At 39.1% G+C, this 21,757-nt stretch overlaps 1 protein-coding gene across 1 annotated transcript in view; it reads right to left on the bottom strand.

Moving 5' to 3' along the window:
• nlgn2a (neuroligin 2a) overlaps positions 1-21,757 on the bottom strand; it is a 108,832-nt gene that overhangs the window by 65,007 nt on the left and 22,068 nt on the right. Inside the window, 1 exon segment of the mRNA XM_062444364.1 lies at positions 15,286-15,339. Within this exon segment, the coding sequence (XP_062300348.1) occupies positions 15,286-15,339 (54 nt within the window).

Here is a 21,757-nt window from a genome sequence, read left to right on the forward strand (position 1 = left end):
GTTTGTTTTCTGTTCTCCATTTTCTCTGCGATACCCCCTTTTTTTTCTTCTTTTTAAAAAAATCTCTCCTTCTTTCTCCCTCCGTCTTAATCTACCACTGGCTAGCCTCTTCCTCCGAGAGTCTATTTGTAACTTGTTTTTATTCCAATTACTAGTCTTCCTCTTGCTTTTTTCCACTTTTTTCTTTCTTTCTCAATCTCTATCTTTTCGTCTCCCTCTTATCTTTTACTTATCTGTCCGTCACAGGATTTGGTAGCACTTCTACTGTTAAATGATATCCGTCGCTCTTTCCTCTCTCTCTCCCATCTGTGTTATAAATAGTGGTTGGATTAGGCTGACTTTTTGTTTTGCTCACTATTAGGGAGCAGATCAATTCCACAAATTGAGTGGATGGGGAAGGGACTACAGACACACACACACACACCCCCACACACACACACACACACATCCGGGCACACAGCCTCTCTGTCCTCGGAAATACCACAGTCACAAAGACAACACAAACACAGGCATTGTCCTTGTTTTCCCACCGCTGCCTCTCTCTTCTCCTCTCTTAACAGTCCTCTTCTCTTCCATTTTCCACATCCCTTTCTTTCAGACTTAAGCCTTTCGGACTTCAGTTGACCCCTCTTCCTCTTCCTCCCCCTCTTCTTTCCTTCCTTGCCTTTATCCCAACATTCTTTACGCTTGACTGGTAGCAAAATAGCAACATTATAATGAGACAGAAGTTTTAAGTATTAATGAGTCTTGTTTAAAGGACTATGGAGATCTAAAGGCATGATTCAGCTGCACAAAAACTTCAAAATATCAATGAAATAATGACAAATCACAACTGACAGTGAAACTATCGATCTCATGACACAAAAAAACTTAAAACTTGTCCCAACTCTTGTAAATCTGTCCTTTTCTTGTGTGTATTGAGCGATTTTCCTCTACACTTTTCCTCATGAGAAAAATACTCGTTGACATTTCACCAGTTCTCACATCTCACAAGAGCCAGCTGGGGATTGAGTTAAAGGTACCCTGTGGAGTTTCTGACCAGCACTAGCGTTATGGAGCAGTGTTATTATTATTTCTCAGTCCTCATTTTGCTTGTCTCACATACAGTACAGGCATGTTGCTGATGCTTAACACATTCACATTATTCCACTTTACAGCTGCAGCAATTAGATGATTAACCAATCAGCTGATCAACAGATAATTAATTGTTAACTAGGGCTGAATGATTTTGAAAAGAATACTAACATGTGGTTGGACTTATCTGCAGCACCACATGATGTCATTTAAAATGGTATTTCGACACATATTATTGTAAAGCAATAATAAATGCCCCAAAAACCTGATCCTGTAATAACTGCAACAGCAATTTTGAGTTTAATATTAAGGGGAATTGTAGAATATTGATGGCAGCAAGTGGAATATCTTGTGTGTGTGTGTGTGTGTGTGTATTATGTGTTTTAGTTAGTTTAGTACTTAGTTAGTTGTAGTACTAATTACTCATTTATTTTATTCTTTTACAAGCACCTTCTTTCTTTTTTTATTTATGATATCATAAGGATTGCTTTCAATTTCGTACATGTACAAAGACAATAAAGACTATTCTATTATATTCTATTCTACTCTATTATTTAACAAATACTGTGATGTACCGAAGTCATATTTTCATTCCAATAAAATGTAAGATGAATTGTCCAGCCTTATCAAGAATTAATCACTTTTTAAGCCAAATGCCAACAATTAGCTGGTTCTAGCTTCCCAAATGTGATGATGTCATGCTTTCCTTTGTCATACATGACAGTAAAATGAATATCTTTGTCTTTATCTTTATCATTTGAATATGTCACCTTTGACTCTGGAATATAATAAGGGGCGTTTTACAGACCAAATGATTAATTGATTAATAGAGAAAATAATTGGCAGATTAACTGATAATAAAAAGGATTATTAGTTGAACCCCACTTATCTCCAGGTGGTAGAGACATGCCAGCAATGTGTCAACAAACACAGAGAAGAACAAGACTGCTTTCAAAATGTTTAAAAAAAATTAAATTTACACATGTTTTATGAGAAAGGAAATGCATTCAGCACTTCTGTTAGACCTCAAGGATGAAAACATAACTGTGTTTGTTTACAAAATAAAAAAAAGCTCCACACTGCAGCGTCTAAAGTTCAATTTAAAATGAAAAATTAGGTTCTCTCTCTTTATCTTGCAATACAGTATCGTGCAGTACAAGAAGCTTTTATGATCTGGCTCTATAGGTTTAACATCACCAAGCTGAATTACCTCTATCGCCAATAGCAATATGGATTCTTATACACTCCAGATAGCAGGTTATTACTTTCAGGAACAAGCATAAGGAATAAATGTCAATGGAAGGCAATCATGTGTGCACATACTGTACATACACATTTGTATTTGCACACTTGTGTATGTCTACATGTACTCAGCTATGCTCCGTCCTCGTGCAACCTCTCATTATCCCCAGTCCACCAGTCGCTCCTTCCCCTCCCTCCTTCAACAATCCGGCCATTACTGGGGTTGCCGTTCCAGCCCTGGTTTCACAGGGGTGTCTGGGGTCTAATTGGGACCGAATGAGTGTGAGTGTGTGTTGCAATGAGGCTTCATTGACACAGGCTTAGATCCAGTAGTTGGACACTTGCTCGTCATTATAAACACACTCATGAAGGCGTGTGCAACTTTTTTCAACTTTCAAATTTGATTTGACATCAATTTTCCAGCTGTTGTAATTTGATCACATCTGTAATTGTACACACATCACTGCAAACTTGACACAGCGTGGCATTAAGAAAAGAGTGTATCATCACACTACTAAAAAGCTCCTCCAGTCTGTGTTTTTTTTCCATTAAAACCAAACAAGAGTGGAATTATATCACACAACTCAATAATACCAATTCATTTGCTGGGAAGGTAGCAGTAATCAGAGCTGCCAGCACTGAAGAGGAGCTGGAGGTGATTGGTGTCATTCTGTATCTGTTTCTTTTATCTTTGGCATTTCAGAGCAAATATTTTTCAGTTTTTAAAATTGTGTGTGTAAATTTGGATTTGATGAATGAAGTGCACCGGGCTTAGAGTAATAATGATGACCAGTGTGGATGTAGTTTTCTACTTTTTCTACTATTATTCTGTCACTTTTGATCGGGTGGTTTTATTGTAGGTTGTCTAACTTGATTGCTTCTTTGGTTGTGCCAATTTTTCTAATGTGTAATGTACATGTAAAGTATGTAACTGCAGATAACATGCAGGTACATTATGTTCTATTTAAACACTGTGGCAAGGGACTGCATAGGGAAATGAGTCAGTAGTAACTAATTAATCAGTGTGTACTAGACTTAAGTAAATGAATAAAAACAAACTATATTCATTATTCTATTCCCCATTTGTATGTTACATACATTGTTTTTAATTTCACATTACACTAGTGCATGTAGGAACTGTAGAGTATATTATCTTATGAGTGCATTCTGTTTGTATTACTGAGTGTATATGAGTTCCAGCAGTAGTCACAGAGAAAACAAATAAATTGGGGTGTATAGAGTCTCCGCTGTTGTCTCCATTCAAACACCAGCGTTCCCATTAGGTAACGCTGTCAGCTCTGCTTCTACCCACCACTCCAGCTCTCCATCTCATACATAACAATACCTCCTTAATTGGAACGCTACTCCGACAGTTACGATCCAATCCAGGTGAAAAAACGCACACACACACACACACACACACACACACACACACACACACACTCTCACACAACACAAACGCAGCGAGTACAAAGTGAGAAAGAAACGAAACAACCCGAGGAAGAAGAATAAGAAGGGAAAAAAAAGGAAAGTGCGGTGGCTAGTCAAAGTGAGTGGCACTTTTGTAACTTAACAAAGCAACTTTGCTCAACATGTAACGGCTGAGCTGACGCATGTGAGAGAAATGATTCATCTTTTCTCGCTGCCTGTGTTAGTACAATATATATGTATGTGTGTGTGTGTGTGTGTGTGTGTGTGTGTGTGTTTTGTGTCTTCTCAGCAGGCGTACAGTTAAAGCTGTGATCTCCGCCTTATAGCCGCCATTGCCAGAAGCCAGTGTGTGTGTGTGTGTGTGTGTGTGTAGCTGTTCATCTGTAATCAAACATTCTTTTTTTACATGTATAGAGATCTTCCTCTTCCTGTGCTCCATGTCACCCCAGGAGGGATATGGATTATCAGCAGCCACTTATGTCGTCTCTTCCCTGACCCGACAGTTAATCTGATGGCGTTAACACTGCTGCTTCAGTTCTGTCATTGCTGCAACCCCCCCCCCTCCCCAAAAAAAAAGAAAAATTATCTTGATATATGGCTGATGGAATTTTTCCACCTGTGGTCCCGGCTGATCACATCTGTCTCTTGCGTTGATGCAAAATCCTAAATTAAACACCTTGGCACACCTTCATCCAACTCATAAATAAAATGTGACTGCCAAGAATATTTTCACTGCCTCAAATGTTTAATACACAGCTTCAAAACAGGTTACACTGCCTGTTTTCAATGCTATTTATCAAACGTTTGAAATGTTGCTTGTCATGTTTGAATTGTTGGCTTAATTAAAGTTTCAAGCAGCGGAGAAGCTGAATTTTAGATGCAACAGCTGTTTCACTTACAAGTTAAACTCTGCAAGTTTGATTACAGGTATGAACATACTTAGAGAAGTTTGTATCAAAATGTTGGCCATTTAGAGCAAATATTAGATTAGTTAGATTTGGCAGAAAAACACAAAAGTCCTTAAGGGAACTTTCAAAGAATATAAGCAGCAACAATATTTTGCTGAAGGAACATTAAATCTAAGTTAAAGCAACATTACTGATATAAATGTTATTACACTATACTATACACTGTTATTATAAAATATCTTAAAATGTTCAACCCTCCACTGAAAGGGTTAGCTTGTGCAAATGTAAGTCAGCATGAGGTAAAAAGATGATGGTTAATAAGAGGTGGCTAAAGAAGCTGGGCATGTGTCCTGCTCTAAAGCCTCCTTCATCTCCTCTACATCTATCAACCCTAATGGAGCAAATATTCTCTCCACATGGGTTGCAACCATATCTCCAACACATGAGTATAGAGTACTATAAAGTGTAATGAGTATAGATTCATTCATTTTCCAAACCACTTATCCTCTAGAGCAAGAGGGTCAAACTCATTTTAGTTTAAGGGCCACACACAGGCCAAGTTGATCTCAAGTGGGCTGGACCAGTAAAATCATTACATAATAACGTACAAATATTACATATACATTATAACTTTACCATAATCTCCTTGCAAAACAGATCAACAGCCTGAGATGTCTGAAGGGAAATGAGCAGTTTCAACAATATTATGTCTCAGCTGCTGATTGACATTTTGCAAAATGTTCAATATCTGAATGTTTCAAATATGAAACTATGTATATTCTAGTCAGGATGGGAAAGAAAAACCTCTGAATCAGCAGAAACATTGGAATTACTTTTCTACAATTTTCATACTTTAACTTATCCAGTGGGCCGGATTGGGACCTGTCCTGGCTCTCGGGCCGTGTGTTTGACACCCTTGATCTAGAGTGTTGCGAAGGGGCAATAGCCAATCCCAACTATCACTGGGTGAAAGGTGGGGTACACCCTGTACAGGTGGCCAGTCCATCACAGGGCTAACATAGAGTAGAGAAACAACCATTCACACTCATATTGACACAGAGTGACTTGACGGAAGCTGTATGTTTTTAGTCTATGGAAGGAAGCTGGAGTACCTGGAGAGAACCCAAGCAGGGACCAGGAGAACATGCAAACTCCTGAGTGTAGATGTATGGACATAAATACACTGCAGTACAGCACTACACAGAGCTGTCCCCCAATTTCACACGTGCACACTTCTTTCTACGATCTCCAGAATGCTCACATGTCCATTGTAGCTCCTCTAGCAAGTCAATCACTAACCTAGTGTATAATCCTTAAATCCTCCACTAATATTACGGATCTCGCTGGCGCCAGCCAGGAGGTCTTCTCCGCAACACGATTTGACAATTCCAAACTTCATTTGTTTCACTGAGCACTTTAAAGTTTATTGATTTGGATTAAATAGACCCACAATAGCTCTTGGCTAGCTCAAAGCCAGGATCGGGCTATTCAGCGAGGTCCAGGAGTGGAAAGAGGAGATGAGCCAGCCTTCACTGTTGCTTCCCTCAGTCCCTTATAGCCATTACACACGGCAATAAGCCCAGCCAAGAGCAAAAAAAAACAAAACAAAAAAAAAAACAGTGTTGAGCTTTTTCCCAAGCGCTAAGCAAGCTGACAGATGACACGGTGCCAAGTAGCTCTCTCTCTCTCTCTCTCTCTCTCCTCCCCTCTCCCCTTCTCTTTCTTTCTAGCCCGCTGTCCCGCTCTATCTCCCGCTACCTTCCGATCCTTTTCATCTCCGTCTTTCCCTTCCCCTCCTCTTCACTTTCTTTGTCTTGTCAAAGGGTTTCAAGCTCAATAAAATAGTAACTGTCAGCGCGCGATGGAGTAGGTGTATTCGACACGATATTGATACAACCTTGACACGACGTGGGCCGAAACGTGGAGGGCGACGGGGAGGCAGCGAGCCTAGGTAGCAAATAACTGACAGGCCCACTGAGAGAGGGATAGAGGGAGATTGGGTCTCTGTGGTAATGTTAAAATAAAGCAGGTTTGACAGTGCTGTTAATCCTTTACAGCACAAATTCTGTTCTGATTTGGGTTCTGTAGTCCTGTGCCACACTATATCATACTGTGCTGCTTCCTGCGCCAGGATGTCCTGTTTTTTTAAATATTTCCTGTCTTTTTATATGTTCCACAGTGACCTGCTAAATTCGATCTTGCCACCCCCCCCCCCCCCCCCCCTCAATTCTTCTCTTTTTTTTTTTTTTGCTGCTTTGTCTTCCCATTCTCCTTTCATCATGTTTCAATATTCTACTGAACCGTGTCCCTGTGCCATCTCATTCCATTCAAAATCCTCTTATAAAGTAATTTGTACTAGGCACATAAGGATGTAAAAAAAAAAAAAAAAAAAAGGCGAAATAAATAATAGAATGGATGACAGACCTGCGCATTTACTCGCTGCTGGATTCTTGTCCCCTTTTGTATTTCACAATTTAGAGATTTGTCTGTTTAAATGTGAATTGGACAGTACAGAATATTGCAGTGTCCGTGTTAAAAAAGCCTACAGGAAATACAGAGAACATCTCCCTGGATGGCTCCTAATTATAAGAAAAAAAGATGAAACGTGCCAAGTCTACGTCCCCGCATGGCGCCACATTCTGAAAAAACAAGGGATTGCGAGGCGGGTGTTGTAATCGTAGGGGGAGGACGAGGAGGGGAGGGGGGGAGTGTTTTATAGAGCGGCTGAGAGCACAAACAGAGGAGCCAATACAGAGAGATGTTACATTGCCCCACAGGCCGACGTCTGTTAGCAGAGTTATAACCAGAGTGGAAACACCACATAATACAGAGAGACAAAGAGGAGGAGGAGGAAGGGAAGAGAGTAACAAAAAAAAGAAAAACAGAGAGGAAATTGAGAAAAATATGTTGATGCAGACAAAAACAGAGTGGAAAGAAACGCTTCTATCTGTCTCACACAGACACAAACAAACGTATTATTACTCTGTTGCCGTCTAGCTTGTTGTCATCCAGGAGGGAGCTTCGACCGTCTTCTATTGTCTCATGTTCCTCGCTGAAGTGTCTCTCTGTGATAAAGCCACTCAGGCCTGCTCTTTTATGCCTTTCATCAAGCTCGCCATCGGCAAAGTGGAAGCGTCGAGACTTCCGTCACTCCGTCTAATACACGTTCAAGTCTTGTTTTTCACTCCCTCGCTACTACTACCTCTAAAAGTCACCAAAAGTATGCATTTCCCCAGCGTCCAACTTTTCTTGGCTATAAGTCGACACGCTATCTGTCAGTAAAACAGCTCTTTAACAGCTGATTCAGTAAACAGCGCTCATTCATCCAGAAGGAACACAAACACCGCCGCTTTCAAGCAGTAAATCAAAAAGCCCGTTTGATACAGAGCCATTGTTTTTTTGCTTTTGAGCGCACGGCGGTCAGCGGGGACGATATATTTTACAAGCGTTTGGCACTCTGGTCTGTTTTAATTCCGCTCCCTGCTTGTCGTGTGTGGAGTGGAGTATTCTTGTTTAAGATCTGGGGCACATGCTCTTCACTATGTCCTGGATAAATCATATTCTAAGTAATACAAACATAAATGCTGGAGCTGTTAACAACACATCCTGTTCATTGTTGTTTAACATGGGTAGTTAAGTGATTTTTCTTGCACATATTGCCGACTTGTGTAACATTAATAGTGTGGGCTTTTGCTGCAGACATTCTTATTTTATTTATACTTTAGACAGACTCTGTTGTGCTGAGCTGAACTAAATTGCCCCCGATGTAGTATGCTATGCTTCAAACTATTTATGCACATCAAAATGAATTCACTATCATAAATATTCAAATACACAATACTACTTTAACTATTTATGTTGACTGAACTTCATTATAAAGAAAAGCTGCAGGAATTTTAATATGAAACACATTCCGTATTCACTCTAAAACAGGATTATATGTTATATATGATCTAGTTTTAGGTCAGTAAACAGTGTTTATCCTCAACTTTAAAATCAATGTCTTTTGAGGTATATTCTCATTCATAACCAAAGAGTGTGATTTAAGAATGAATACTCTAGATTTTGTTTGTTTTTCAAAGGATCATAATTGTAAATACAGGCTGGTTGTGCTTTGATGGATTTAACACAGCAGGCGCACAAACCTTTAAAGCGGCGCTAATCGATATTTTTATGTGAACAACGGATCACATTTGTAATGTGAGAGAGGTCAGAATCCAACGCTGGACTCTCCCTCAGATCTCTATTAAGCGTTTTATCCTCTTTTAGCTCATGGTTTGGTTTTTTCTAGCGTATGATTCATTAAACATCTGCTACACAAAATACATGAATATAGTGAATTTAGCAGCTAAAGAAACATATCTCCTCTGAACTGAAGTTAAACAAGTCAGTGAACACTTGGACTTGGATATGACCCCAAATAAACATCTATATCCTGTGTGTGGTCATTTCTTTGCTAACACCATTATCAGAATTTAATACTTTATAAGTTGATGTCAGTGTTGTGTTTACAGCTTGTCTCGCCTCCCACAGGGAAGAAAAATAATCAATGATTGCAGCTTTAACAGCTCCAGAAAACATTAATTGCTTTGATTTTGTTGTTATCAGCTGTTCCATCATCCACCCGAGGAGGAGCATCGGAGCATGTAAGCGCTAGCGGGTTCCAATTGAAGTCTTGATTTGGTGTTTTACACTTAAATGATGGACCAAAAAAAACAAAGAAGGGTTCATTTAACAGCAATTAACTATAGTTGGTTATCTGTTAAATCTACTGATCTTTATTATAGCTTAAGCTAAAGTAAAAGCAATCAAATCTCAAATAAACATTAAATCTTTGCTTTTTCTATTGTTTTACATATGTAATATCCTAGTCCCCAGGAAATAGCCTCTCTCTTTTATTTATACATCCAGTGATGTGAAAACAATCTTTACACAGAGAGAAAAACAGAGGCTACACTCGTTGTTTATGCTTTATAACCTTTCTGTTTCCATTAGCGGCAAGCATTGAGTACTGTCAAATACAAATATAACAAGGAGTGATTCTATCATCCCAGCATAATCGTGCCATATTAAAACAGAAAATGAAGTATTGGCCACCAAAATTAGTGAAGGTAAATTTGCACCTTTCACCGCTTTGTTTGATTAATGATCGCTAATATTACATAGTAATTAAATACCCAGTTGGATGGTTGATATTCTTATCATCACTAGCAATGAAGAAAATGGACAGCGTTATTGGAAAAAATCCAAGGCCTCCTTCGATCCGTGATGTAATATACATGCTTAAAGGCCCCATGAAATGAAAAATACATTCTCTAAGTTTTAACGTGTCCCTGTGTTAACTCATCCATCTCTTGTTATCCGCCAAAAATCAGTATAAAAGTATTTTTTTACGTCTAAATATAAGTATTTTCTCTCCCTGTAAAATGTTTTAAATGTTTGATGACTCAACCTGCACTCAGGGGTGTTTACAAAAGTCTATCCAATCAAATGTGACTTTGCACTTCACCTATTGTGGGTTGTAGTAGCTAACAGAGCAATATGGAAGAGATGTGTGTTTTGATATCAGTATCTAAAACACTGTAGCTGAGGTGTGATTCATTCATCTCTCCCTCGTCCTCCTCCTGATCTAACAACAGTTGAGGAGGTGTGTGTAGCTCTGTATCATGCTTTAATCTAAGCCCGCCCACTTTTTAGTGGCCAAATCAAATGTGAAGGATTTGATTTAAACCCCCTCTTGTAACTGTACGGCGCCCCAAATATTCCATTTCATTGGAAAATATGTCACAGAACAGAAGGTAAATGTGCTCTAACTTCCATTTCATGGGGCCTTTAAGGCTTGAAAAAAAAAAAAAACAACAGCAACATTTTCCTCCTGAAAGGCAGATAATCAGGTAATGAAAGCAACAGCAACAATAAATACAGTAACATAACATCTGTTTCTCTCTCTGCCTCTTTTTCCTTATTTATTTCCAAGTTTTTTTTAAAGTAGTCCAGAAACCAAGACATTTATTGCACTTTAGTACCCCGTCGGGAGGCTCTGCTGTAATATGTTAGTGGCTGTTCTCAGCTGCGGAAAATTAAAGCGGTCTCCATTTTTAGGCATCTATAACATGGGGAGTCTAAATTGTCAGGTTGCAGATTACCAGACACAATAGGTCATGTTGAACTGCTTCTCCAGCCTCTCTTTAATCTCACCCTTTCCCTTTTTATTAGGGGAATAGGAATAAAGAGGTGGAGAGTTGAGGAGAAAGTGGTTGTTTACATTGTGGTTTAAAGTTCTGCATCATTTTTCAACTGAGCAATAAAATAAAACTTTAATTGATCGATTAATAGATTATTGAAAGAGAATGTTTGATATAGCTTACTAATTACTGACTTCAAACAGAACCTTTTATGCTTTTCCTTATTTTCAGTCATGTATATAATGTTGCCATGTCAGATATTCATATTAAACCTGGCTAAAGTTTCAGATAATGTTTTTTTCTACTTGCAGTCCAAGCCGACTTAACATGACTTCTCCTTGCCAGGCTTCCAGAAAGCTGGCCAATCAGAACAAAGTGGGCTCAACAGGAGGGCGGCCTTAAAGAGACAGTAGCTAAAACGGCCTGTTATGAGACAGAGGCTGAACTGAGGGGGCTGCATAAAAGACCAGTATAAGATAAATAAGTAACTGTGAATCAGGCAAAGCTACTCAAATGGAGCCCCAGAACAAAAATAAGTGGCAGGAAATTAGCATAATAGGTGCCTTTTAATATATATAGCATTGTTTTCTTATATTCTCACTTGTGATACTTGTGAAAGCTAACACATATTCTGCAATGGTAGCTAAATTTTGGCAAACTGTACTTCATCTGTGTGTCAGATCATTTGGTTTCGAGTGCACATTTCATTTTAATGGCTTGTGTTGTGTGTGTGTGTGTGTGTGTGTGTGTGTGTGTGTGTGTGTGTGTGTGTGTGCGTGTGTGAGGACGTCAGCGAGAGGTGACATTGTTCCTGGCAGAAATATGTTCCAGGTTCTGGGGGGCTCAGGTGGCTCCGGTTTGTCTCTAATCAGAGCTGACACACAGGACAGCAGAGTAACACACTCACTCTGTCTCTTATTTGATTTAGCTCGATCTCGACGTGGCTTGTAATCCCCTCCTCTCCTCCGCACACACACACACACACGCACACACACATACACACGCACCTATGCACAAAGCTCTGCTCTGAGCTCTATCAATCTTTTTGAACATCACCCCTCGACACAGAGCAGCACTGCGGCCAAACAGCCTTTGCTCTCACACCTGATGTAAAGCTGGAGAACGCTGCTACTGCTGTAAAATAAAGTCATCAAGATAGGTGAAGGATGCTGCCTTAATTCCTCCCTTCTCTTCATGAACATACAGCATGTCCTTTTTACTTGAATAGCTCATGAATAGACGGCCTTGAATATACTGCTTCAATGTGTACCAATATGAAAAAAGCCGCTGATACACAGCTGAAAGAATGAGGACAAAAGGATGGACGGAAAGGATGAACCGCTATCAGATTATAGCTGGTTGTGTTGTTTTCTACAGTCTTTCATTTAAGGTTGTCATTTTATTTTGTTGGTTAGAAAAACAAATCCGGTCTGTGCCAGCTTCATGTAAGACTGGAACAGTCCCCCACACACTGAATGTGGCTTCTTGTACTAAAATCTTTATTCGTGAAAGTGTTCAGACAATTGGAGGCAGGAGTGAGTCATCTTATGTTGCAGGTTTGCACAGGTCAAGCTTAAAAGGAGTTTGGGAGCTGAAGTCAGAGCGGCGGTATCCAGCAAGGACTTAATGCACACAAATGGCTGTTGGATTTTATTACTGGGGGTTTTTTAAAATGCGATTTTTATGCAGCTACATTGGTTCTACACTAATGATCCACTTTTGTTGCATCCAAATGAGCAGTTGTCTTTAAAACACTGCAGATTTAAGGAGTTTGGAGATTTTTTCTGCTGTCTACTTTATTCAGACACATGCCGTGCATTGAAATACAACATAAAATCACTTTGTAAGAAGCAGAAGAAATGAACCAAGTAGAATTTGTATAATGGTTACCAAGCAGGAGCGACTGTGCCATTAAGGAAATCCAGGAGTTCATGTCTTCACTATTATGTCATTCTGGGAATTATGCTGTATTTTTTACCATTTTGAGGAGCAGTTTATATTCTACAATAACCTTCACATACTGACTCATTATTAGTTTCTACACCAATTCACATTCATAAATTCTCCCATCAGTCATTATTACATGTTTTATTAATCCTTCTGTTTAATTAATCTTATGGAAAAAAAAGACATTAGATAGACATTTTATAAAATATAATGAATAAGACATATTTGAATGCTAATTTTTGAATTGATTTAAATACCATGGGTCAAATTTGTACATTAAATTTAAAACATTATGCATTTTCTTTCTTAAAATTAGGAAACATTTGGCTAAAAGAAATGCAATGATGGTATTTTTACAGCTTAAAACAGGTCAAATTTGAACCCGAAAAGTATGTAAGGGTTAAATATGTTTTGAAAGCTAATTCTCATCATTATTTTAGACTAAATATATTTAAATATCCCTCCAGACATGGTGGTTGTTCCACACACAAAAAAAGTTCAATTACCTTGTTAAAAATTGTAATAAATTGCATCTACTCCTTCAGCTTCATCATAATACCTAAAATATATCCCTCTGGAGGTTTCAAATTTCCACATCACACCTTGAATACTGGATCACAATTAGCTCCAAACTAGCTGTGATGTAACAAATTATACTTGAGCAGAGAGAAACTTTCCCCTCTGAGCAGATGAATGTGAAAATAGTCTTCTAATGTTAAAATCTGCACATAAATTTGACTTTTTTTTTTAAGGCAAAATAGACTAAAATGAGAAGAGGATAAAACCTGGTTAGCAGTGTAACTAATGAGACTGTACAGTAGCTCATTTTCCATTGGGATCAGGATACCTTTGTGTATCTGTAGTCTTATGCAAAGGAGATTATCTGCATCTGCATTGTTATACGCAGCACGTTTATTTGTTTTCTATGCGAGCTTTCTGTGTTTGTGAACAGAACTCCCTGTGCACAGCCAGCGTGTTCAATCAGAACAGAATCTGCTTTGTTGGACTCGGTAACATCTTAACCTGAAGATGCTGCAGGCAAAACACACTGTTCACTCCTAATAAAGTCATTTCAGTGTGCTGTGGTTATTTTTGACCTCCACCTCTCTGGATTTGTATTCTTATGCAAGGATGTTAGGTTTATCTGTATGTTGCAGTGCATCCTTTTGCTTTTCCTCCATAGCTGACTCCAGTTTTACCTTGTACCTGAGATGAATTCCAGTTTGGGATTGTGTTTCTGGAGTTAGTGCGCTGGGATTAGCAGTTCCCAATCAAACAAGGTTAATTGGACTTTGTGATGAAGGATGAAAGACATATATAAATATATATATAGAGAGGAGGTGGGGATGGGTGCGGAGGGAGGGAGGAGGGAGAAGGGGGGAGTAGCGTCCTAACTGGGCTTGACTGCTTGCTGACTGTGGCAGCTCGGGAAGAGAAGAAAAAAAAAGTCGTGCCTGCGCCAGTTGCGTTTGATCACCAAGAAAATCCTCTTGTGTCAAACTTCCTCCCCGACTCCCGACTTCAAAAAAACACCCCAAATCAAAGAGCATCACGGAGCAAGAAAAAGATTCACCCGCACAAACCCTCAAAATAGCATAAAGAGAAATATGTATCAAAATATCATCACTCATCTTTTTTTTTTTCCCCCCCTCCAAGAAACAAGTCCAAGAGAACAAGAGGGGGGAGGAAGAAGGGAGGGAGGAGGGAGGGAGGGGGGATGAAAGTGCAGATAAAATCACCTCCATAGTGAGTGTACGTGCTGGCAGGTAGGAGATAAATTAACAGCAGGCTATAAGTTCTGCAGCCGATTAAACCCACATCCTCAAAAGAGTGGCACAAGTGTCCTTGGATGTCCCTGATTTTTCCCCCCCCTGACTTGATTTGATGTTATCATCACCGACTTGGAATAAGGGTAGCTTAATATTTGTGTAGGTCCTCACTCAATAGCAATTTCATCCTTGAGTGGGGGGATCGAGGCGTAATAATAATGCACCTCATTGTGTAAGCCGGTCTCAATAGGTGCTTTGTGGCTCCAAATCCTGACAACAATTTGGTTTTCAGGGGTTTCGGAGGAGGGGGGGGGGGGGTGGACGGGGACAATGCTGTTAGTCTGCCAATGTATTTTCAAGGGCACGGGGGTGATGAAGATGTCCGGGGCGCTCTGTGTGTCAGCTGAGAGGCAGATAAGGACCTCTGGAAAACACACACAACCGCCTGTGCTGTAGATGGCTTTATAATGAGGAGTATCTGGGTTCCATTAGCCAGGCCTTATGATCATCCAAGGTTACATGAGGCTAATGATTTGCATAGGATAGACAGCTTTTTTAATTAACTGGTCAGCACATAACACTTACACCAACACATCGGTATGCATCTCATATCCAAAAGTCCCACCTAAAGAGATGTTTGACTTGTGTGTGTGTTTTCCACTCTATGTGTACACATCCCCCAAAAAGACTTCAAAACAAGAAAAAAGGAAAAACATGCAACAAAAATACCTTCGTCTCGAGGCTTGTTCATTGAAGATTCATCGTGTTTTTTTGTGAGCGGACCTAGGGTTAAGAAAAAAAGGGGGGAAAAAGAGAAAAGAGAAAATTCAAAAAAGATTACTGGCAAAAACGGAAAAAAAAAGAATATCAAAAAAAGAAAAGAAGCAAGAGCAAAAAGGACAAATCAGCAAGAGTTCATGTTTGCTTATGGTTTTTTTTTTCTCTCTGTCTCTCTCTCTTTGTATTTTTCGTGACTTTTTTGTTTTTTTCCTTTAAAAAGAGTACAAAAACAAAAACAAAAGGCATCACAGACACAGATTTATCACAAGAAAAGACACAAGATCAAAGAAAGCTGTTTTTGGATGTGATTTCCTCCTCTCCCCCTGCAGAAGAAAACGGCTGCCATTGTTTAAGTCCCTCTTTTTCTCTCTCTCTCTCTCTTTCTCCCTCTCTCTCTCTCCATTAAACCCTGTTTGTTCCCTGGACTTTTATTTTGGGGGGTGCTGTTAGGGTGGGTGGTTGGGTGGGTTGGAGGTGGTAGTGAAAAGAGGGGAAAAGGAGGGAGAATGTGGAGCAATAAGAGGCCTCTGTGGTTTGAAGAACAGGACCCAGCCCCTTTCATTCCCACCATATGATCAGAAAAAAGACAAAGAACTGGCAAAGAAGAGGACACCTATAGGAAAGAATGGCAGCTTTGGGTCCTGATGCTCAAACCCCCAAAATACTCAGCATCTCAGCAGTGAAAACACACAACATTTTAAAGGACTGTTGCACAACATTAGTTAGTTAAACCTTTTTTTTTTTAGATAGACACACTGAACACAGACATCTTTAATTAGACAGCAGATATACAATGACCCTGTAATGGTGAGGGGGAAAAAAAACAAGTTAAACATGTTGCAGGTAAAATCGGGCACAGGTGCTTTTTTTTGTTGTGTATGCGTGTTTGTTATTATTTAGTGGTTAAAAGCAGAGAGCTACTCCCCAGGCGGGTAAATAATTACATAGCACAACTGCAGTGTGTTAATTTGAAATGACAAGGAAGTGTGACGCTAATTACGCAGAGGAGTGCAGGTAAAAGGTGAATGTAATTTGATCCCCATCTGGCCACTGGCTGTTTTTGGTAAATTAAAAAGAGAAGACGGGAGAGAGAGAGAGAGAGAGAGAGAGAGAGAGAGAGAGAGAGAGAGAGAGAGAGAGAGAGAGAGAGAGAGAGAGAGAAAGCAACATTTAGAGAACACTAACTACCTCTTTTCTTCCCTCCATCATCATCTCTGAATGTTCTTTTTTCGTATGTTGATGAACTGCTAATATCTCATTTGAGGAACCTGACTGTGACCAAATGATTTCTGTGCTATCAACCTTTCAATCTGTAGATAATAGAGTCACAATCATGAAACGAGGCGATTGGGGGAAATTTTGACAAAATCAACTACAAGCAGAAAAAAAAAACAACCCTTCCAGACATATTTTAGGTACCAGAAATACACCCAAAATCAGGGCACAAAATCAGCACCAGCCAACACTAGACAAATGCTGATAGAATATGCAATTGGCTGGTAGATTCGCTTCAATCACCAGCTGAAAAATACCCAATGTTAATGTATTGTATCGAGCGGTTGGTAACATTTGAACATTCTAGCCATTTGGCCAGCGGACAAAAAAAAAGACAGATTTTGCACCCCGATCACAATATTTCCTCCGTATACAGCTCACCTCGGCTTTCAGAAGGTAAGTACTACTCCAAATCACTCTTCACTTTAGCTTTCATCTTCTAAATCCATTTTGGGAACCTCAAGGTTTGGTAAAGAAAAACTGGATTTCCTTCAGGGGAATTTGTGAAAAGGGTAACTGCAACCCTGAGCGACTTCCTGTAAGAGTCAGCTCTTTATCAGAGAGCTGTTCAGACGAGGTGAAAGCTACAGCCTACGAAACTGTTCTGTAAAGATGGCTGAATGTCTGTCAGCTGTCCAAAGATAAGTAGACACGTACCTCTAAAGGATGGCACATCTCTGACACAGAAATGTCAAAAATACACAAAATGAGGCATGAACAGTGAAAAGACTAGATGTTTACAGCCATGTTAGTAGCTCTGTGAGGCTCTACTAAATGCTTAAAATGATGTTGTATAAACATGGTGGAGGTTTCTGGCACAACTTCACCTACTTCCAAGGTGAATGGAACAGGAAAAACGTGAAGAAAGTCAAAGCTCTAGCAACACTTGTAGTGTAGAAGAACTTTATTAGTAGACCAACGCGTTCCAGCTAGCAGCCTTCATCAGGGTCATGCTAGAAGTGTTGCTCGAGCTCTGACTTTCAATGATAACAATGTTCACCATCTTAGTACGGTGTGTTAGCATGCTAATATTTGCTTATTAGCGCTAAACACAAAGTATGGCTAAAGCTAACGTTACTAGTTTTGTAGGTATTTTAGTGATAAGAAGGCAAACTGAATATTTGACGCTGGTGATAGCACTAGAGGAAGGTCTCGACCGAAGTTCATGTCAACCCACCCGACACTAGTGGAGACATTTAACTCATTATCAAAAAACCTGCTAGTAGGACTTCATCATCTGGAAACCATGAATGTTTGTACCAAGTTTTGCACCAATACATCGAACACATGTTGATTTATGTCATTGTTAAAAAGTTGGTAAGGTATTCCAGTTTGGACCAATCCACATAACATGAGTAAAAATGACACATCGTTAAAAAGTACAATAAGAAGGGTGAGTATGTAGAGTATGTAAATTAAGAATTGCATAGTTGAACACCCTGATGAAGAGTTAGTTATTGCCATGCGGTCCTTGAGCTCCTAGTTGACTGGTGAGGTAGCAGGAACACCTTCTCTTTGTTGAATTTGGACTTGCATCCAACAGACTTGCCTTCTCGTTATTTAGGCATTTACATCTAGAAACAAACACTGTTTTCAGGTATTAGAATAATTAAAAGAAATTATTTGACAGCTTGCTCCAAGCAAAACTAAAATTCTTGACCAGAAAATGACTTATCAAGGGTAATGGAAAAAAACCCATTCCTCTGACAAGTATTATTTATGGCCTAAAAGCTGAAGTTTATCATATATTTAGGTGTTACTAACTGGGAGCTGCAGTGTTTAATACTTTCTATGGTATTACAACCTAAAGACTGAGGTTTGTGGTGTTTTTCAGTTGTGTTTCCTACCTGAAAAATCAATGCAATGGTGTTTTCCACTAGGAATCATTCAGCTACTGACTTTTCACGATGAATATGATGCAGTATAATTAGTTTTAGGCTTAAACACGAGGGAGTAAATACTATAACATCTGCAGCAGCTCATTAGCTAATTGATTGTGCAGCACAAAACAAACTAAAGAGAAATGCTGCCGACTGACGCGTGTCGAAACTATCTGCTCAAAACTTTAGCGAGTGATGAAAAAAGTTTTAATAGTAACCTGCCCATCAAAGAAACCCCAAGTAACTTTGAGAAAAATGGGGAAAGCAAAGCAACAATCAAGCAACCATTACCGGCCCCGGCGACACGCTGAGAAAAAGTGTAACAACGGAGCTTGATTGACATCTTTTTTGCAATGAGTGGGTGAGAGGAGCCTGGCAGTGTGAATCAAGCCCGGAGGGCGAAGAAAGAAAGAAAGAAACCCTGGTTTTTCTTGACGTTTTAAGACACTTTTCTCAATCAAAGGAGCTGACGTGACGGGGGCATGTGGGGTTTGATGGAGCGCCACAAACCCGTCAACCACACATACAGATCTGTAAATGACAAAAATACCAGGATATACAATTTTAAAAGATCAGATGACACAGTGTTACATATTTTCATTAAAACATATGAGCAGTTATATGATGAGTGTATGTTTTTTTTTTTTACTTTTTTTATTTCATGAATTATACAGTACCTGCTACAGAATATTTTAGACCTCAAGTTGTTGACACCCTCTCTCCTCTATATCATCTCTTCCTTTTATCCTCCTCTGTATGAAACTGTTTTCTTTGCTCTCTCCTTGCATTTTGCTGTGTCTGTATGGCAGTGGTGGTGGTGGTGGTGAGGAGGAGGAGGAGGAGGGGGAGAGGCGGGCCGGCCGACTGCAGCTTACTTTGAAGCTGAGTTATGTAACTCTTCACTTCAGCTCCACTTCTCCTGATGGCCACACACACACACACACACACACACACACTGCGCTTACACATCCTCACACAGTATGCATGCAAAATGGACATACAGGGAGCAGGTTTTTGGAGACGCGCATACATCATTACACCAATTGCAGGGGAAACTGTTAAGTATAAGCAGAATTATAGCATGATGAAATTATTTGATCATATGATCACTGTGTAGATTTTTTATTAAAATCACGATTCTGAGCAAGCGGCAGTTGTGAAGAGACCAATAATTACATGTGGTGTTGATCCTCAGACCTTCACCTTGTAAAATGCATACTGTCTAAAAGCAACTAGCAAATGTCATTTCTTTTTAATCAACGTTTTGATAGTGTGAACTTCTGATATGTGAATACTGTGATTATTATAAGCTTTGATTATTGTTAATATTGCCTTTTTGCGTAATATGCTGTTGTGTAATAACCTAATAAATAACCTTTTTGCATTATATTATCAATGTTGTAATAACTGTTTTATATAGGCTATAGAGGTTTTTCTGTCTATGATAAATACTTATTGATTCATTCATGGATATGTAATTTTTAATAATGGTTTATGTACTCAATTTATACTTTCACAACCATAAGAGCTTATTAACATTAATTTACATAAATGATGGGAGGTGTTGATGGCAGCCTCTGATTTGTTTTTCCTGGGTCAGATGTACACTCACTGAGCATTTTATTAGGGACACCTGTGCAATCTAAAGCAATTCAATACAACATTCTACTTTTTTGAAAATTCTTATACATTTTTCAGTTTTTGCTGACATTGTCGGAAAGCTGATTATTCTACTTAATTTTTTTATCATTGAGGTCATAGTGCATTATAGTGAAAAGTGTTTAAAATATTTTGCCCCTCTTAGGGTGGATAAAATATGTATAAGCTTTGTCAAAGTCATGGCACAGCTGTTGTATTGGATTGCATTAGACTGCACAGGTGTTCCTAATAAAACGCTCACTGAGTGTATACAGTATATGGTGCCAGTGTTTGATCACATGAATTTTTCCTGATTATTGAAACTTCATTAATAAAGTGACCCAGGGTGTGGAATTCAACCTATGTGCCTGTCAGCTATATGTCATAGAGTACAATAAAAGTTGCCTTAATTGTAATTGGCTGAAGCCATTTGTAACATCTGGATTCTCCCAGTGATAGCCATTAAAGGAATCACTGTAATCTGGTTAAAATCCAATGTCCCAACACACCAGTCATGGTTAGAGCGCTTTTTACTACAATAACACATAACTTGAGGCTTCAGAGGAAGGAATTGCTATCTATAATGTTTGTTGTACTTGTTTGTTTGGTAGTATCACTTGTACTGTGCTAATTGTCTTTAAACCAATAAACAATCAGTTCCCAGAAAAATGACTTATTATCTGCTTACCAAGCTGTAATTAAAAACTAACTATATTCATTTTTGAGGTTTTCTTTTAACTATAATGAGTAACAGCATAACAGAACTTAGTCTGTTATAAAGCATAACAGTGGAAATCACTTCATACTCATTATTTTAAGTGTCATTTTCCACATATTTGACATTTTGTGATAGCTAGCTCCATTGTATAGTGATAATGAATTTGATCATATACTCCAGACTTACAGTGTGTAGGCTAATGCACAGTACTGTATATTGTATGTATATCTTGTATCTTTCATTAAATTTCTATGTAAATCATTAGATAGCTTCCTCTGATTCAATCCAGACAGTAGTCCATACAGGAAAGATGCTTATTTCTTTCTTTTTATGGACATGAGTGAGTGTGCGCTTGTGTGTAACAAATGTTTGTGTGCAGGCACAGAAGTAAGTAGGTGTTGAGTAGCTCATTTAGGCAATGTGTGCCAGTCCGGCATGATCTACGAGTAAATGGAACTGTGTCTGACAGCTTGTGAGTGAGCGTCGACCATGAATGATGGACGCTTGTTTGGAGGTGTGCAAAGGACTGTGTGTGTGTATGTGTGAGTGTGCGTGTGATGTGTAAGAAAGTGAGAGACAGAGAGGAAAAGAGATGGCGACGTTGTCATTGTCCTAGAGCTAAAATATTGCAGCAGAAATGCAGTGAATAACTCAAGAAGATTTGTGTGCGACTACAGTATGTGTGTGTGTGTGTGTGTGTGTGTGTGTGTGTGTTCACGGACGAGCAGGTTGTATATGAGTAAGTGGGGATGAGTGAGATGTGACTGCCCCTCTAAGAGTCGGTCACCCACACACGCAATCTCTATTTCACACATTGTAAGTATACGTTCTGGTGTGTGTGTGTGTGTGTGTGTGTGTGTGTGTGTGTGTGTGTGTGTGTAACAGTAAGTGTGTGTTTAAGAGAGAGATA

Source organism: Scomber scombrus, chromosome 23 (assembly GCF_963691925.1).
Source record: "Scomber scombrus chromosome 23, fScoSco1.1, whole genome shotgun sequence".
Taxonomy (NCBI): Eukaryota; Metazoa; Chordata; class Actinopteri; order Scombriformes; family Scombridae; genus Scomber; species Scomber scombrus.